Raw genomic sequence first — 15,637 nt, 5'->3', positions numbered from 1 at the left:
AACACTTTTCTTTGATGAAAGATTAAGATGTTCGCGCCTGACAAACTGTGGCACACACCATCTCCTCAAATATGCGAAAAAATAGGTAGATGTTTAGCGAATTTAATTAATAGCATGTAACTCAGCGGATTGCCTCTCTCGACATTTTCCCGGACAATTATTCCTCGTTTTCTACCGCAACCTTTTTTGTCCCTTTGTCGTCACCACGTACGATCCCTCTTCCTCGGCGAAGTGATATACTTTCCGGGGCGTCATGCTGAAGAAGCCGCGCCGCAGATGGATCTGTATCTGATCTTGAGCGTCACGCCTCGTAAAACTGATTCAGTTTTTCACGGTTGCCGTTTGCGATCTCACCACGTTTTGTTTGGATAGAAAAGTCTTGTGGCGTGAAAGAAAATATAATAAGGCTATTTATCAAGTACATTTTATCTCCTCTCCTCTGATGTGCCACAAATTTTTACGAGGAGACCTTTTCTTCTCTCGAGAATCTGTGTCAAATTTATTCTATTCGCCACTCCAGTGACAATAAACCCCAATTTTCCATGACAATTTGTTCGCCACTTAAATTTAAGTGATTTATCTCAAGGCACTATCGCGCTTAGAGAACGCTTCGAGAGATTCTGCAAAGTCAAATTTCGTCGGGAAAGACTGTACACTAATTTTCCGCCTCTGTAAAGTGTCACAAAGTCATCCTTAACCCGTCGGGAAGAATTAGAGTGAGTTTTAGTGGAAAAACAATCACTTGCGAAATATCCTTAAGTTTCAGAAATTATGCACTCAATTGCTCAAAACATGTCTGAAGACAACTTCAGAGAATGCGAAGTGCGGCAACCGTGACAATGCGCAAAAGTGCCGTGATTATTTGGCGGACAACCAGTAGCATTCATCACTTCAGCAGATTCATAAAATTCAACCGGGAAGCTATATAAATTTTCATGTATCGTGAATATCTTGACACTTGTTTCATGAATACATGAGAGATGCAAGAATGTTGTAAAATTTCAGTGGAAGCGGTCTAGCTCAAATATTGAGCAAATCAGCCAATGCATAAAAGCCAACGATGAAGATGAAAGAGGCATGAAAATATGGAGGATGGCAGAGAACATGGGCATAATCAATGCACCCCGCAGCGACTATTTGCCATAAAAATGATGTTTAACACACAAAATAAAAGTAAATGCACGATTTTCACATCAATTTGTCACAACTTGTGCATTTTAATTTGCGTTTTAATTAATCATCTTAGGGTCAGCTTGCGCTATTAATTTTAAATTAATATTTAATATGCGCGCGCCCAAGAAAGGAGGGTAAATTAAATTAAATCCCAGATATTAGATGGCTGAGGTGAGGTGAGAAAAAATTCCACACATAACGCAAAGAGAGCCCGAAGAAAATCACCATATGGTGTGTTGTTGGGAGGCGCAGTGGAAAAAGTGAGTAAAATGTAGCTTTGTAATCGAATTAATTGTTAATTCGCATGAAAAGCAAATAACTGCGGAGCTACTGAAATTATTTCTCGTTCAGTGGCAATTTGGTGGAGACCAAGACTCAGATGACCGCCGCAGCTGAGTTTTAGAGCAATGAAAATCAAGAACTAAAACACATCCACCTCTAACTATGCTGGCCTGGGGCGATCCAAGTCTTGTACTCGGTGGCTTTTCAACTTCTTCTCGTCCTTTTGGTGTTGCACTTTTGAGATTCGCGCGTCAGAAATCACGTTCGAAGGCTTTTATTCTTGACTCTTGGGATGTGTGTGTGTGTGTTCAGCATTCTGAACAACAATCCCTAAAATTTTCAAAATTATTCAACACTTTATGTCTTATTTTCTCGACCGCCTCAGGAGGGTGTATTGATAATAAAAGAACATTCCCGGTGTACTTTTATTTGGAGTCACGCTGAGTCCTTTCTCCCGCTGGCTCAGAAATGCTCTCCTAAAGTGTCCACAAAAGGGCGAGATTGCGCTTTTTCCTCTCCACCCATGATTCCCAATTCCTGCGGTGAACGGAATAATGTTAATAATTTGCTCGAGGTGGAGATAAAGAGAGTGTTTGGCCTGACAATTTGTACACCCTTGAAGCCCTCAGTGCGTCTCCAATGCTTGTGTCAATCTCGCCACGGGCGACCAAAGAGTGGTCTTTTCATGAAGGTGCATTTGGCAACTTTTTGCTCTACATTATTGTCGCTTTGGAGAGCATCAACAATTGCTGTGTGACAACAAAAGGAGATTTTCCGCGTATTGAACGCAGGGAGAGATTGAAGTTTTGAGGACACTCAGGCGGATTACATGAGAGGACATATTGTAATGACTGATTCCTCTAATACTCAAGCCTATGCGCTTCCCTCGTCGTAATCTGTGTTGTTTGGGAGAAGAGAGAAAAGGGCGGATAATCGTCTAAATACAATTTGGTGCGTCAAATTAAGTGAATTCTCTCCATTTAGAGCACTTTTTCGTGCACCCAAGATCAAGAGACCTCTCTAACTTTAATCCTTCTCAGCTCATTCATCACAACACAGGCAAAAGTATTCCGGGCAAGAGAGGCGCACGCAAAAAAAAATCCGGGAAAGATCACAAATAGAGAAATCCAGCCTCACCCAATAAAAGTCTGCGCAGAAATACACTGTGTATACGATTGTGAATTTCCAAGAAATGAAATTAGTGTGATTTTTGCATTCTACATTTATTCGTCAGACGAATTATATTATTGCCAGGGATGATATGAGGCGCGAGAGCGAGAAACAAAAGTCAGTGTGGTGTAGAAATAAAATGCAATAAATAAATAATACTTAAAATTGTTGCATGCAAAGTGCAAATCAACAGAAAACTCTATGTGTGTGTTTGCTGTATTCCGGCTCACCCTGGAAGACGCACGAGTTGAAGGAAAAAAAGTGCTGAGACAATTTGACGAACAGCACGAGATGGACTTTTGTCGCGAATGCGGTTCTGCTGACCGCAGAATGCGATCCTTCTAATGGACAAATAATGAAGTCATTTCCGATGCAAGGAGTAAACTAAAAGAGGGTCAGAATTGACACGAGGGAAGATGATGTTAGAATTACTTTTGACAATGTTCAAAAATTCCGCAGGAATTTAGAAAAATGGCATAAATTGGATAATAAAATAAATATAATAAATCTCAGTAAGCGTCTTGACAAAATGCTAGCAATTTTACATTTCCCAATATCTTTGGGTGAATGTAAGACTATAAAAAGTCGATTTTTCTTAGTTCTCGTCTTACGTGTTTTTGGAAAACTTTTGATCTGTTCTACAACTACAAAATTTGAAACTTGTTTCTTATAAAATAAAAGTAGGGAAAGAGATTTATTTAAAACACGACTGTAGGAAATTTTCATGTCTTAATTCGACATAAAATCTATGTAAACTAGACTTTTTTATAGCTTTAGTTTTTTCAAGTTCATGAAAGTTGATATTGAATGAAAAATAGTGAGAAATAATTGGTCAGTTTTAATAGATTTTAATTTAATTCTTCGAGATTTTTCCACAATGTTCATTGAATAATGAGAATAATTTTTAAGCTTTTCTTAATTTTATCAAATGAAAATTCTGAAAACTATCAACAGTTGGTTTTTTTTTTAACTTGAAGCAACATTGACACTGACTCACTCGTCGATATGGGAAAAAACACATTAAAAATCTCTCTTTTCTTCTTCTGAAATGTCGCAGCCCCAGGGTTGGTCTTGTGAAAGTCATTCTTCTTTTCGGTGTTGCCGTAAATGAAGGATGTGTTGTGAAGCCAAAAGGCATGCATTTTTTGATTTGTCATTGTGTAATTATCTCCCCTATCGTTTGAGTGCGATCAAATCATTGTCATCGTCTCAGTTTGAATTTACATGAACTTGAGGCCCTGTGAAAGGCGAAAAAGTGGCAAAAGGCAAAAGTGGTGGCGCCAATTTCTTTCATTCCCTCCATCGCACTCCTCAACTTCTTTTTTCCGACCATCAATTCTCCATGTTCTTTTGTTGCCTCGACAATATTCGAAGGCATATTTGAGCAGATCTCTTCATGGTCCATCTGTCATGGATTGTTGCTGAAGCTTGTTCTGGCGGGAGTGCTTTTTTCGTCGCGCGTTTATTCTTTTTTCGCCATTACAAAATTTATTAGTTGCATTCATGGGAGTTAATTAGAAAAAGAGTCGGAATCTTTTGTTGCACGATGGACTCTCGTTGTCTCTCAGCCATCGCGCACATGTGAGCAATTGTATTTATTTTTTAAATACAATCTATCCCGCACAATAATTCTCTCTGCGGACCAACAATTGGAAAAGATGCCTTAACTTGTCTGTCATCTCAATCCTTTTTCTCTTGTGGTCTTCCACGTCTTCTGGCCTTTCGGTGGAGAGCACCTCAAAGGGAAGAAAAACCTCCTGGAGGAACATAAAACACGTCAATTTCCATATATCCACTCCCTGTAGCCGCCACGAGAGCAACAGAGATGGGATGCGCGAGGAAAAGAGATGCGCGCGGCAGAAAAAAGGTAGAAAATTCTCGTCTTTTTACACAATCCATCCACCGTTCACCGATTAATTTATGTATGTAATACACTTTGTGGGCTGCGGTTTGGTAAGTTGTCTGTTCATTAAAGAAAAACCGTCTACAATTATCTTGTCCACATTGTTTTCACAACACCATGAACTGTATTTCACTCCGCCACCAAATGCTCACCAGACGCTGCTCTTTTTCTGCCTCCTCGCCTTCAAGACACTTCCACCGAAACTCTCCTCAGCCCACAGTGTTCCACCTCCGAAGTGCCATTTGCAACTTTGGTCAAACGACCATCGAATTGACGGTTGTTTGTCTACCGATCGACGACTACGAGGGCATATTAGGTGTTTACTTGGTGAATTTCCAGGCAAAAAATATCTCCGAGGGTCTTAATAGAGAAATAAAGTGCGCAACTTCTTTTGTGGTTTCCGCTCCTCGCACTCTGTGGTCCATGCAATTGCAGGGGTTCCAACAGTCGATCGCTGGGCAAACAATTCCTCCCCACAAATGGCTAAATGCTTGCCATTTGGCTCATTGAGCAGTCAATTTCGACCTTTTCGACATATAATTCTCAGCTAATTTCGGCACTCGAAGGTGAAAACTGAAATTTGTCCATCGAGAATGATTCTTTGCTCCAATTTCGTCGCACAAAGGAAAAGTCCATCCAATGGCGTGTCCGGTAATTCGGTGACAAATTTCCCTAATGGACTTATTAAGGTATTAAAGCAATTGTTTTCCACCATCGAGTTCCCAGCATTTATGCCTGGGCTTTCCCTGCCAGAACCATCGTCTTATTGTTCTGGAGAAATGGGAAGAGTGATGCCAAAAAAAGGTGAAACTGTCAAAGTGTCAATCATAGAGTGAGGAAACACCCTTCATCGTGCCATCTCGCTCACGTGCACTAAATGTATTTACACTATAAATAAGAGAAGAAGCTGAAAATTGCCTCTTGAGACGCGATAAGTGAAAAAGTCGAGTAAAGCATAAAATAGTAGTGTTGGGAGGGAAAAACTTAGTGTCGAATTTTTCTCCTAATGAATATTATAGCTATTGTAATATTTTAAATATATAGAAAAGGTGCAAGACAGCAATTAATTTAATTAAATCATCTTAATTATGATGTTTCCAATGTGCAATTATAGTGCACAACAATTCTTTTATGCAATTACACTTGCCAGTAATTAAGAAAAAAGGCATATGAACACCTCCAGGGCAATTTATTATTAATATTGTTATTAAAACAACTCGCGACAGGTCACATCTAATCACGAGACACCCCAAAAGATAACTCCATATTAGAGGGAGAAACTTTTTCCCCAATTGATTGGTTCTCGTACAATTTTCACCCATTTTACGGCATTTTACCGAAAGGGTTGTATTCTTTCGCTCTGAACTAATTTTCTAACTGCTGCTGAAGTTGTCTTCAAAAGACAGAACAAGCTCAATTATTTTTGGTGTTGAGGATGAGTGAAAAAGTTGGTGGAAAACTCTATAATTTCCCTCTAATTCCGTTTCTCTTTGAGGAAGTGTTTGAATTATTTAAATTGTCACCTTCCCTTTCTTTACATGTTTAATTATCACATCTTCAAAGGGTTGATATTTAATAGCGGTGAAATTACGAGGATTATTGATTTGAGCGACAATCTGGCATTTATTTAGAATAGTCACCATTTTTTGCTGCTGCGTTGCATAAGAAGCAGCATGAAAAATTCTAATTGCTCACAGCGAGACTGTTTGATATCTCAATCAGAGAATTTTCCATATAAAATACATTTCTCAGCGGGGAAAATCAACTCACTGACGTGTGTCAATTAATCAAGAAAATGCTAAGGTAATTTTGAATAATGTGCTTAGAAATGTACACAGACTAATTATTGCATTAATTCCGCTCTTACCGCCTCGTTTGGACTCTATCAAAAGGGCTCTTTGCAAATTCAACCCGGATACGCATTTGCAATTTACATGATTTTCCAAACGCATTCCTTTAATTGATGGAAATTCACAATGGCAATTAATTCATTAGTCAATACGCAATTGCATTTGTTCAACCTTTTTCTTCGTCCAAGTCACACTTGGAGAAGGAAAAAAGAGTGTTCAGGGGTTTTTCACATTTGAAGAGATCCATTAACGCATAATTTGAGTTTTTAACGAGAGTTGTTCCTGAGTTTGAAATTGATATTTACACGGGGCAAAAGATATGGTGAAAAATTGCTTCATTCCATGATGGCACAGTTCATTTATTGTGAAAATAACATTACAAGAGCATAATATACTTTTGCTTTTAGAGAGTATTATAGAAAGCCAAGAAACATGTAAATTAAATGAGAAGAAATTAATTCGTATTAACTTTGAGGAAAGATGTGTTGAGAAAAGTAAACAATGGCATAAAGTTTCCTGGAATTACCTTGACCATTAAATTCTTTGAGGCATTGTTTATGACGTAAATTGAATTTTTTCCTAATTGTCAAGATCTTTATTGCATATTTGTGCTTAATTATTGTTGATTTCTAAGTTGTTTAAATTTCTCAATGAGAGAGAAAGTTTAGGGATTACTCAAAAAAAATTGTGTTTTCCGAACACTTTCGTGGTGAAAATTGGGAAATTCTTCACAGCCAGAGTCCAGACTTCTGGCGTCATTCGCTGAAAGAATGACTTTTAAACGCCTTGCTGACTCCAATTGCTGCAAGAAGTGCTCTTTGTTGTTCTTCTCTAATGAATTGTAGGTGGTTTGAAGGCGACGAACCGCATAATCGACGACATGGCGTGACTTTTACACAGCGCCAGCGCTGTCGCTGCCACATCCCTTTCCCCGGCGGGGGCGGAGGGCAGCGCTGAGCAGGAGGAAAGTCTTCCGGATGAGGAAAAACGACTCCCCGCGTCTTGAGCACTCGACTTCACACAGAGCTCCAGCGGGCGCTTGGGAGTGAGGCTGGAAGTTTCTCAATTAGGATCAAGTTAATCAGTCAGCCGGGGTCACCCTGGGGGGTGGATCAATTAGCCTGAATTATGATCCTTTATTGGCGCATGTCGTGCTGAAAATCGCGAGTTTCCCCGGGTGACCGTCTGATGGGGCGACAAAAAGTCCAATCCCAGCGACGATGAGGGCATCGTTTAACCCATTAAAATAATAATCGTCATCTCCATCACGGGCAGAAGCACTGAGCAAAAAGTCGCTTCGCGGCGCAATTATGTGGTTTTGGACGAAAGCCCATTAAAAACGTCGGCTAATGACTTTTTCGTAAATTAAACACAAAAATTCTTATATGGGATGAGATGCTCTTCCGCACCTCTTCTAACCCCAGCCCAGAATCTCTGGTGCCTCAGACTCTCTCACAAGTGATGAGGAAAAAGTTGGCAAAAAAGATCGCGTCTTTTTTGGGATTTTGATTGTCCGTCTTGTTTTCTCCTATTCTCCCAGTCAACTGAAGGTGAATGAGGAAGGCAGTCGGTGAGAGAAAAGAAGTATCAAGGTGGTTTGAGGGTATTTGTTGTTGGGAAGAACTCAATGAGCTTTTGCACATTGTCTAGGTAAATTTCAATGGATGTCGAGAATCTTTCTAAGGGACTACACTAAGCATTTTGGATGGAACTGCAATTCGATCGAATTTGCCTTAACAGTGTTCGAATGGGTTGCCAGATTCTGATTAAACCCTTTTCTACTGAAACTATATTTATCCGGAAACAGTGCTTAAAAATTATTCTCTGAAAAAAATTGACAGAAAACCATCCATGTTTAACGCGTTAAGAAATGGCAAAGCTGAGAAATTTTAAATCTTTATTTCAACATCACAAGTGTAACTCCAAAACACCTTGACCGTCCATTTCGTACAACCTTCCACGGTCATCCATAAAATAATACCAGCCATGGAGTGGGTAAGACAAGAAATGGGAAAGAGATCAATTGTGATGATGTGATCAATTTTAATTTTTCGGCAACTTGCACTTTTCTTATTTCTTCTCTCGCCTCATCATCTCGGCCTTTTTTTCCTCCTGAACCATCGCGTCCCGCGCCAAACTTGGGGCCGCGGTGCAGAGTTATGGTGAGAGAAAATAAATTGGGCCGCTTCAGTGTTAATTTCCTCCGCCAGCTTCTTCACATCCGCGGCCCCTCCGCCGCGTCCCCAGCGGCCAGAAGCGGGAGCATGGAATTGAAAAAGAGATGCGTCTGTAGCATTAATTAAAAATTGCGTGGCTTAGATTGGGTGCTACAATAAATAAGCTCGCGGCTAATTCATTTTCCCACGGAGCCGCTCCGAGGAGTAAAAATTAAATCGCGATACTTGAAGACCATCATTCAAGAGTCCAGCCGGTTGCGCTAAAAGTGTGATTTGTGAGAATTAATGCGTACAATAAATAAACAAAATGCGCAATAGCATTTCCATTTGACGCGATATATTGTGCTCTCGAGTTACATTTTCATACTAACCAATCTTTGTGCCATGTGCCCAAGACAGACACTTAATTAATTTTGACTGAGCGAACCGCACCCGTTTGCAGCGGTAATCGCCTCCTTGAGCTTTTGCCGCTCAAACCTCCCCGCCAACTGCCTCGCCACATTTTTCACCATCAGCCAAACTCATCCACCGAAGATTGACTTCCCTGCCACACAAATAAATCACCCACTGTTCAGTCGCCAAAAAGCTCCGCCGACTGCGAATTCAACAGCAGCGCGAGTAAATGACTCAGGATGGTTAATTAATTGGGGTTGAGGCACCTCTTTTTTCAGCTCATGCGAAAGAACCTCAACTTTGTTTTTAATTGCATCCGTGAGTTTGAACAATAAAACCTCCTGCTCAAATAGCCCACAGGGTTGTTTATTTTGCCCGCGTTTCGTGGCAAATCCGCTAAGTACACTCGAGAGGGGGGCGGAGGGGGCCAATGGGTTTCCAGACACTTCACACTCACATTTAATTGTTATTGGATGAATTGCTTCATGAATGAACTTGCAGAGATCCTTCTAATGTTTTATTAATATCAGCACGTTGAATTGTATGGATCAATTCCCACTCAAACTGGGAGATGTTAAAGATGTGTTACAGTAGTTTTAAACAGTCTATGGTACTCTGTGTCACACATGTAAGGCTTGAAATGGCGATTGTCTAAATAAAACTCTTCACTTGTGGTTTTTTCCATTCTGGTTCCTGTTTTAGCGAGAATACAAAAGCGTGCTTTTCCTTATTCACGTGTTAAAAGTTTAACATTTTCAATTTAGTAGGAATTAAGATAAGAAATTCAACAAGGGCAATAGTTTTTAAGTACTTTGAGAATCCTTATTATTTCCGTTTTGGGTGGGATATTCAACTCTTCAAACTCACATCTCATTCAAAGAAGAAAATCGGCGAGGAAATCAATTTGAAACAGCCTGAGAAAGTGAGCGCCCACGACGTGAAGTGTCCGTGTCGTGATGATGAGGCTCAAATATCAGCTACTTGTGCATAAAATGGAGTGTTGAGTAACCCCCTGGGTGATTGCTATTGTTGAAAGAATGAGCCTCGTTATTGGTCGGGACACAAAAGAAGAAGCGAGGGAGCGCAAGAACCCACATCAAAAACACACGCAGACACCAAGATAAACGAGAAGAGTGGTGCCCCGCTGCGGCGGCAGAGTGGACGCCGCATTATTGCCGGCACCCAATTAGTTGCGGCTATAAACAAATCTATGAATTAATTTAAGGTGAAGAATCGTGCGTTTTGGGGCTCTGCCGGCGCTCGTCATGCCTCATGGCGGGGCCTCTTTTTGCCTTTTACGAGTGTCGCCGAGTGTCGGTGATGGGCATATCGGTGTGAAGTGACAAGGAGGGAATGCATGTCATCTCGATGGGCTGCTTTGCATAATTCATTGGGGAGCGCCACGCAATTGGCAGAATGGCGCGAAGACCCCCCAGAGATTCCGCAAACTTCGCCACTCAACAGTGTTTCCTCTCGTTGCAGGATCATCCTAGTCTCAGGGGAACTCCTCTGGCGATGTTGGCGGCGCAGTGCAACAAGCTGTCCAGCAAATCTCCGCCCCCGCTCGCGGACGCTGCCGTCGGCAAGGGTTTCCACCCGTGGAAGAAGAGTCCCACCGGCGGCGCAGGCTCCGGGGCGCCTCACTCTCCCGGATCTGGTGTCTCGAGCGGCGTCTCCGCCACCAGCAATGTCTCATCAATGACACAACGAAGTCTCGCGTCGTCTGTGAACGCAATGGGAAACGTCACTCCCAGGTAATTCAGAACGTGCTAGAATTTGTAGCCTTTTCACTTTGCGATATGCTAATCAAATAACTTTGAGGATCCATATAAAAAGTAATTATTGCTCAAATAAATCATCCACACTCATCAATCATCTTCGTGGTGTGTGTCAGAAGCATTTTGTATCTCATTGTTCGGCGCATTTTGTCCGGAAAAAGTGGTGTTGTGTTGAAAATTTAAAAAAAATTGGTCGATTGATTTAAAAATCCACACTTTGAAAACCAATCAAGACGCGAGATTATGTCATTCTCCTCTTCTCTTTGCAAATCAACACCATTACACAGTTGATTATCAATTCAAATTAGTTATTCATAACTTTCAATATTCGATGATTTCAATATTCTCCGCGCAGAGTGATTTATATTGGCGTTTTTCATCAGCAAATTGAAAGAGAGGGAAATCTAATGAGAGACATAGAGGGATAATAAATTGAAATAAAAACGTCGATAATTTGACTATGATGGTGATTTTAACTCATTTTCGTCGCTTGAGAAATATATTGGGCTCCAATTTAATTACTTTATATGCGCGCGCGCTTTGTGGGAAAGGACGGAGCCGACGAGGCGCGCACGGCTTGATTGATTCTAACGCGAGGCTTCTTTTCATTTCAGCCGCTCGGTGTCGTCGTGCTCAGCAACGGTGACGCCATCATACGGGAGCGATCTGTACTTTCCCGGCGCCACGACGTCGCCCGCCGTGGCGGACAATTCGCACAGTCACATGCACCAGGGATTTCTGGGGAAGGTGGAGGGCGCCGCCCTGGGTTCTGTGTACTCGCGCCATCCGTACGACTGGCCCTTCAATGCTGTCTCAGCCGCGGCTACGGCGGCGGCGCACAAGCCGGACGGCGTGAACTCGGGCTGGTGGGACATGCACGGTGCAGCCGGAGGTTGGCTCGATATGGGAAGCGCGGCGGGAATGCACGCCACGATGGCAAACTATACCACGGGCTCCGATTACTCGTCTCTCACGCACTCGCTGTCCAACACGGCGCACTTGCTGGGCTCCGGACAGCACCTCCTGCAGGACACGTACAAGAGCATGCTGCCTGCCCAGGCGGTGGGTGGCTTCGGTCTGGCGGCCCACGCGGGCGCGTCACCGGCCGCCCCGGCGGCGCCACAGGCGCCGTCCCCGCGTTCGCAGAGGCGCTACTCTGGCCGCGCCACATGTGACTGCCCCAATTGCCAGGAGGCGGAACGCCTGGGGCCCGCCGGCGTGCACCTACGCAAGAAGAACATCCATAGCTGCCACATCCCCGGATGCGGCAAAGTGTACGGCAAGACGAGCCACCTGAAGGCGCATCTGCGCTGGCACACGGGAGAGAGGCCATTTGTATGCAATTGGTTGTTCTGTGGGAAACGATTCACTAGATCCGATGAATTACAGAGGCACCTCCGGACGCACACGGGTGAGAAGCGCTTCGCATGTCCCATCTGCAACAAGCGCTTCATGCGCAGCGATCACCTGGCAAAACACGTGAAGACCCACAACGGCGGCTCGGGCGGTGCCTCGACCAAGAAGGGCTCCTCGGAGTCCTGCTCCGATTCTGAGGAGAACAGCCAGGGCGACTTGCACCACCAGCAGCCGCCTCAGCTGGCGCCTCACCAAGCTCAACCGCCGCCGCCCCAGACATTTGGCCAGCAGCACCAAATCCACTCCCCGGCACCGGCCCTGCAGCAACACACGCCCAGCCCCGGCCTAGAGCATGGCTCTCTGGCGCCGCCGCTGGACGTGAAGCCGGGCCTCGTCTGAGACGAGGCGGCGCACCCGGCGCTGCTGGCGACGCACCAATTGGTGCAGTGGCCGCCGCCAGGGGCTCCGGGTGCCGCCGCCACCTCTCTCCTCTGGCCCCAGTGAGAACCCCCCCGGGTTGGGTCCGGCAGGCATGCACGATATATCGCTAGAGCCACGCCACGATACTGATAATCCTTCGTGAAATATCCTCAAGCGCCCATTCGGCTCACATCTCTGCAATCTTTCAACTCAATCCACTTCGCTTGGGTATTTTTCGGAATTTCCTTCAATTTATTGGGTATATATTTTTTGTGATATTTTGCGAGTTCCTATTGGAGTTCTCAGTTGGTGTCAACTGCGCGTTGAAGAGGAAAAGCTTAAGCTTGAAATTTGTCTTGAGTGTTTTGGCCTGAGAACTCTGGTTTGTATGTCAAAATTTCGGTGTTGCACGCGATGAGCCTTGAGAATATTTCCCCCGAAAGTGACTAGAAGAAATTTTTAAATACTTCATGGTACAAATTGTTTAAACATGGCTTATCTCACTGATAGAGCAGAGACGCAAGTCTCTAAAATTACTGTAAAAGTCCCTCTTATAACACACTAAATCTACTCACTTTAAAAATGTAATTGGAGCTTGCGTGCTGTTGTCGTTTCCTTGTAATCTCTATCCCTTCTTCCGGGTGAACTGAGAAATCTCCGGGAGGACAGTGATAGGCACAGGAGACAGGATAAAAGGTGTATTTAGAGTAAAATTCATAAAATATGGGGATATTTTGTATATAATTGTTACTTGACGTATGGAAATTGATAAAATGTCTTTAGCGATAACATAATCTTCAAAACATGAAAAGGAATTTTCATTGCAATGCGTTTCTTCAGTTTGAGCATCGCTCTCAATTTGTGTGGGAGGGGAAGTTGATGTAACTTAATTGGAAGAGGCGATGCAAAGGCAAATTAGACATGTTTCAATAGAAATGCCACAGAAGGTTTTTATTTTGAAATCATATTCCTATTCTTAGCTTTTCTGATTTTTTTTTTCTATACAAATGTAGAGCAATTGATATCACAGAGGAAACTGCAAGTAAAACCGAATGTGAGAACGAATTAAGCGAGGTTCAATGTGAATCTTTAGACACAGAGATGTAATGTCATAGAATCTATTGTAAATAATTTATTACAATTTAAATTATATTTATATCCCCCACTTTTAAAAAGCGATCAAAGTGAAATATCATTTGAGAATGTAAGGAATACTTGTTATATAAATATCAAATTGACAATGTACTTAAGAGGCAGAATTCTAGAAGTGTAAAACAGTGTAAAATTTGGAAATTCATCGATATGGAGGAGAAACAAAAACCTACTATTATCAATTAAAAATTATTATTGTGTGTAAAAAAAAAAGAAAAGATGAACAGAAGATCTATTGAGAAATAAAATCTAGACCAAAGTTCTGAAATTTTTCTCTGTCTTTTCGCTGTGAGGCGTGTTTTGAGAGGTGTTGCATCATTTAAGAGCAGGTGCTGCAGCAGTGGAGACGCCAGGTGAGTGCGAATGAGCGTGCGAAAAGGAAACTTCGAAGTGTCCGAGAAGCTCACGAAAACGTTATAAATTGGTCATTTTGCCGTAAAGTCGACTTCCCCGAAGATGTCATGAAATGGCTGAAGAGCCAAAGGGAACCACCCTCTCGAGAGCAAACAATCCAACCCTCCAGGAAGATGATTTTCTGATTAATTACAGCGTGGAAGTTAAATTTTATTGCATACCACGCACAAGAGACAATTTAGAGCCATAAAATTGGATGAGAAATGATCATAAAATCCATTCACCCTCGAGATTTTCCCATCACCACACTTCGCAGAGACCCTTTTTTGCCTTTCCCGCTAAAAGCATTCCTCCCATCCTTTCGCGAGGCTGCCAACAATGCCGAAAGGAGACAGAGAAAAAACATATTTGACATAACAAAATAGAAAATTAAATGAGAATCACCCACAATGTGAGCAATTGAAGAGTTTTGTGGTGTGAGCATTCAGTTTATTTAGATGCGCACAAATTGTCAATTTTGAGATCATTTGCATGAATCCAGTCTCTCTCCCTCCAGAATAAGGGTGGAAAATTTGTATTCCCTCTGTTATCGTGCTCGAGGGTGGATTTCTGTGTGTCGTGGAGGGTGAATTTTGCGGTTTTTCGCATAGTAAAATGTTAACGAGGTCGAACATCAGCGACATTTGAAGAAAAGATGGAAAATGTGTGCGAATTTCTTCCTAGAACTTGACTTTTCAATTCATTTTTGAGGAAATTTCACATGTTTCTTCTATGTTTCACCCATTGTTTCATGACTCTTTTTCAATTTTAACCCTTTCTTTAATGAATCCCTCTTTCTTGGTGTGCTATATAAAGGAAATCAACAATTTCTTGCAGGTTTTCAAGAGTGAATTTTTGTATTTTTTTTTTAATGAGGCTTTGACGTATTTATTGTACAGATTATCAAAATCATTTCTCACCTCATAAAAAGTCGACAAGAAGGAACTAATTCAGCTGAAATATAGCGTCTTGTGCTAGTATTGGGTTAATATTTCAAATTACAACCATGAAAAATTACTTCAACTCTTCCCTTTGACACCCTCCCTAAAATTAATCATAATTAAAAAAAGAGTGAGAGAAAATTCCTCTCACAGTTAATTACTTTCCTCCGAACCACGATTTCTTAGGCCTAAACTATCAACACAGGAAAAATCAATAAATTGAACTGGATATTTTCTTCCTTTTCCCTATTTTTATTGTTACTCAATTGACTTGAGCTGAAGTTGTGAATTATTAACATTTGACTTCTTACTTGGTGGAGGCAATAAACTTACGATATTAAACACGGGAAGTTGATGGGAAAAGTGTGTGCGAGAGGAAATATAAAGTCAACCATATATTTTCCTGTGTTCATTTTTTCATGCCTAAATAAATAATAAATATTACCACGCGCGCATTTACAGTGTTTTCAAGGATGGTTTTCATGCAGAGTTTCGCTTGTTCGAAGGAAAAATACCAGCAATTCCAACCCTCAGTGTTGAGGGTATAAAAAAACCGAATCATTTGATTAAATTTCTCTGCCATTGAGAGCATTCTCGTGGATGGGAGGGCAATCTCAGCCACAAATGTCACCCCCAAGAGTGAGAAGCT

At 42.0% G+C, this 15,637-nt stretch overlaps 1 protein-coding gene across 2 annotated transcripts in view; it reads left to right on the top strand.

Annotated features, from left to right (window-relative positions):
• LOC132261579 (transcription factor Sp9-like) overlaps positions 1 to 13,906 on the top strand; it is a 46,411-nt gene extending 32,505 nt beyond the window's left edge. The window contains exons 2-4 of one of the 2 annotated variants that reach the window (XM_059760455.1): positions 10,431 to 10,702; positions 11,341 to 12,061; positions 12,116 to 13,906. In XM_059760455.1, coding sequence (XP_059616438.1) covers positions 10,431 to 10,702; positions 11,341 to 12,061; positions 12,116 to 12,481 — 1,359 coding nt within the window. In that variant the 3' untranslated portion in view covers positions 12,482 to 13,906. Of the gene's footprint in view, positions 1 to 10,430; positions 10,703 to 11,340 lie in introns of both variants that reach the window. The other variant, XM_059760454.1, reaches the window with a different exon arrangement.
• The last annotated feature ends 1,731 nt before the right edge of the window (positions 13,907 to 15,637 follow it).

This window comes from Phlebotomus argentipes, unplaced genomic scaffold (genome assembly GCF_947086385.1).
Source record: "Phlebotomus argentipes unplaced genomic scaffold, Phlebotomus argentipes genome assembly contig_15, whole genome shotgun sequence".
NCBI classification, from domain to species: Eukaryota; Metazoa; Arthropoda; class Insecta; order Diptera; family Psychodidae; genus Phlebotomus; species Phlebotomus argentipes.
The sequence above is the reverse complement of the archived record's forward strand: the minus strand, read 5'-3'. Positions and strand labels throughout refer to the sequence as shown.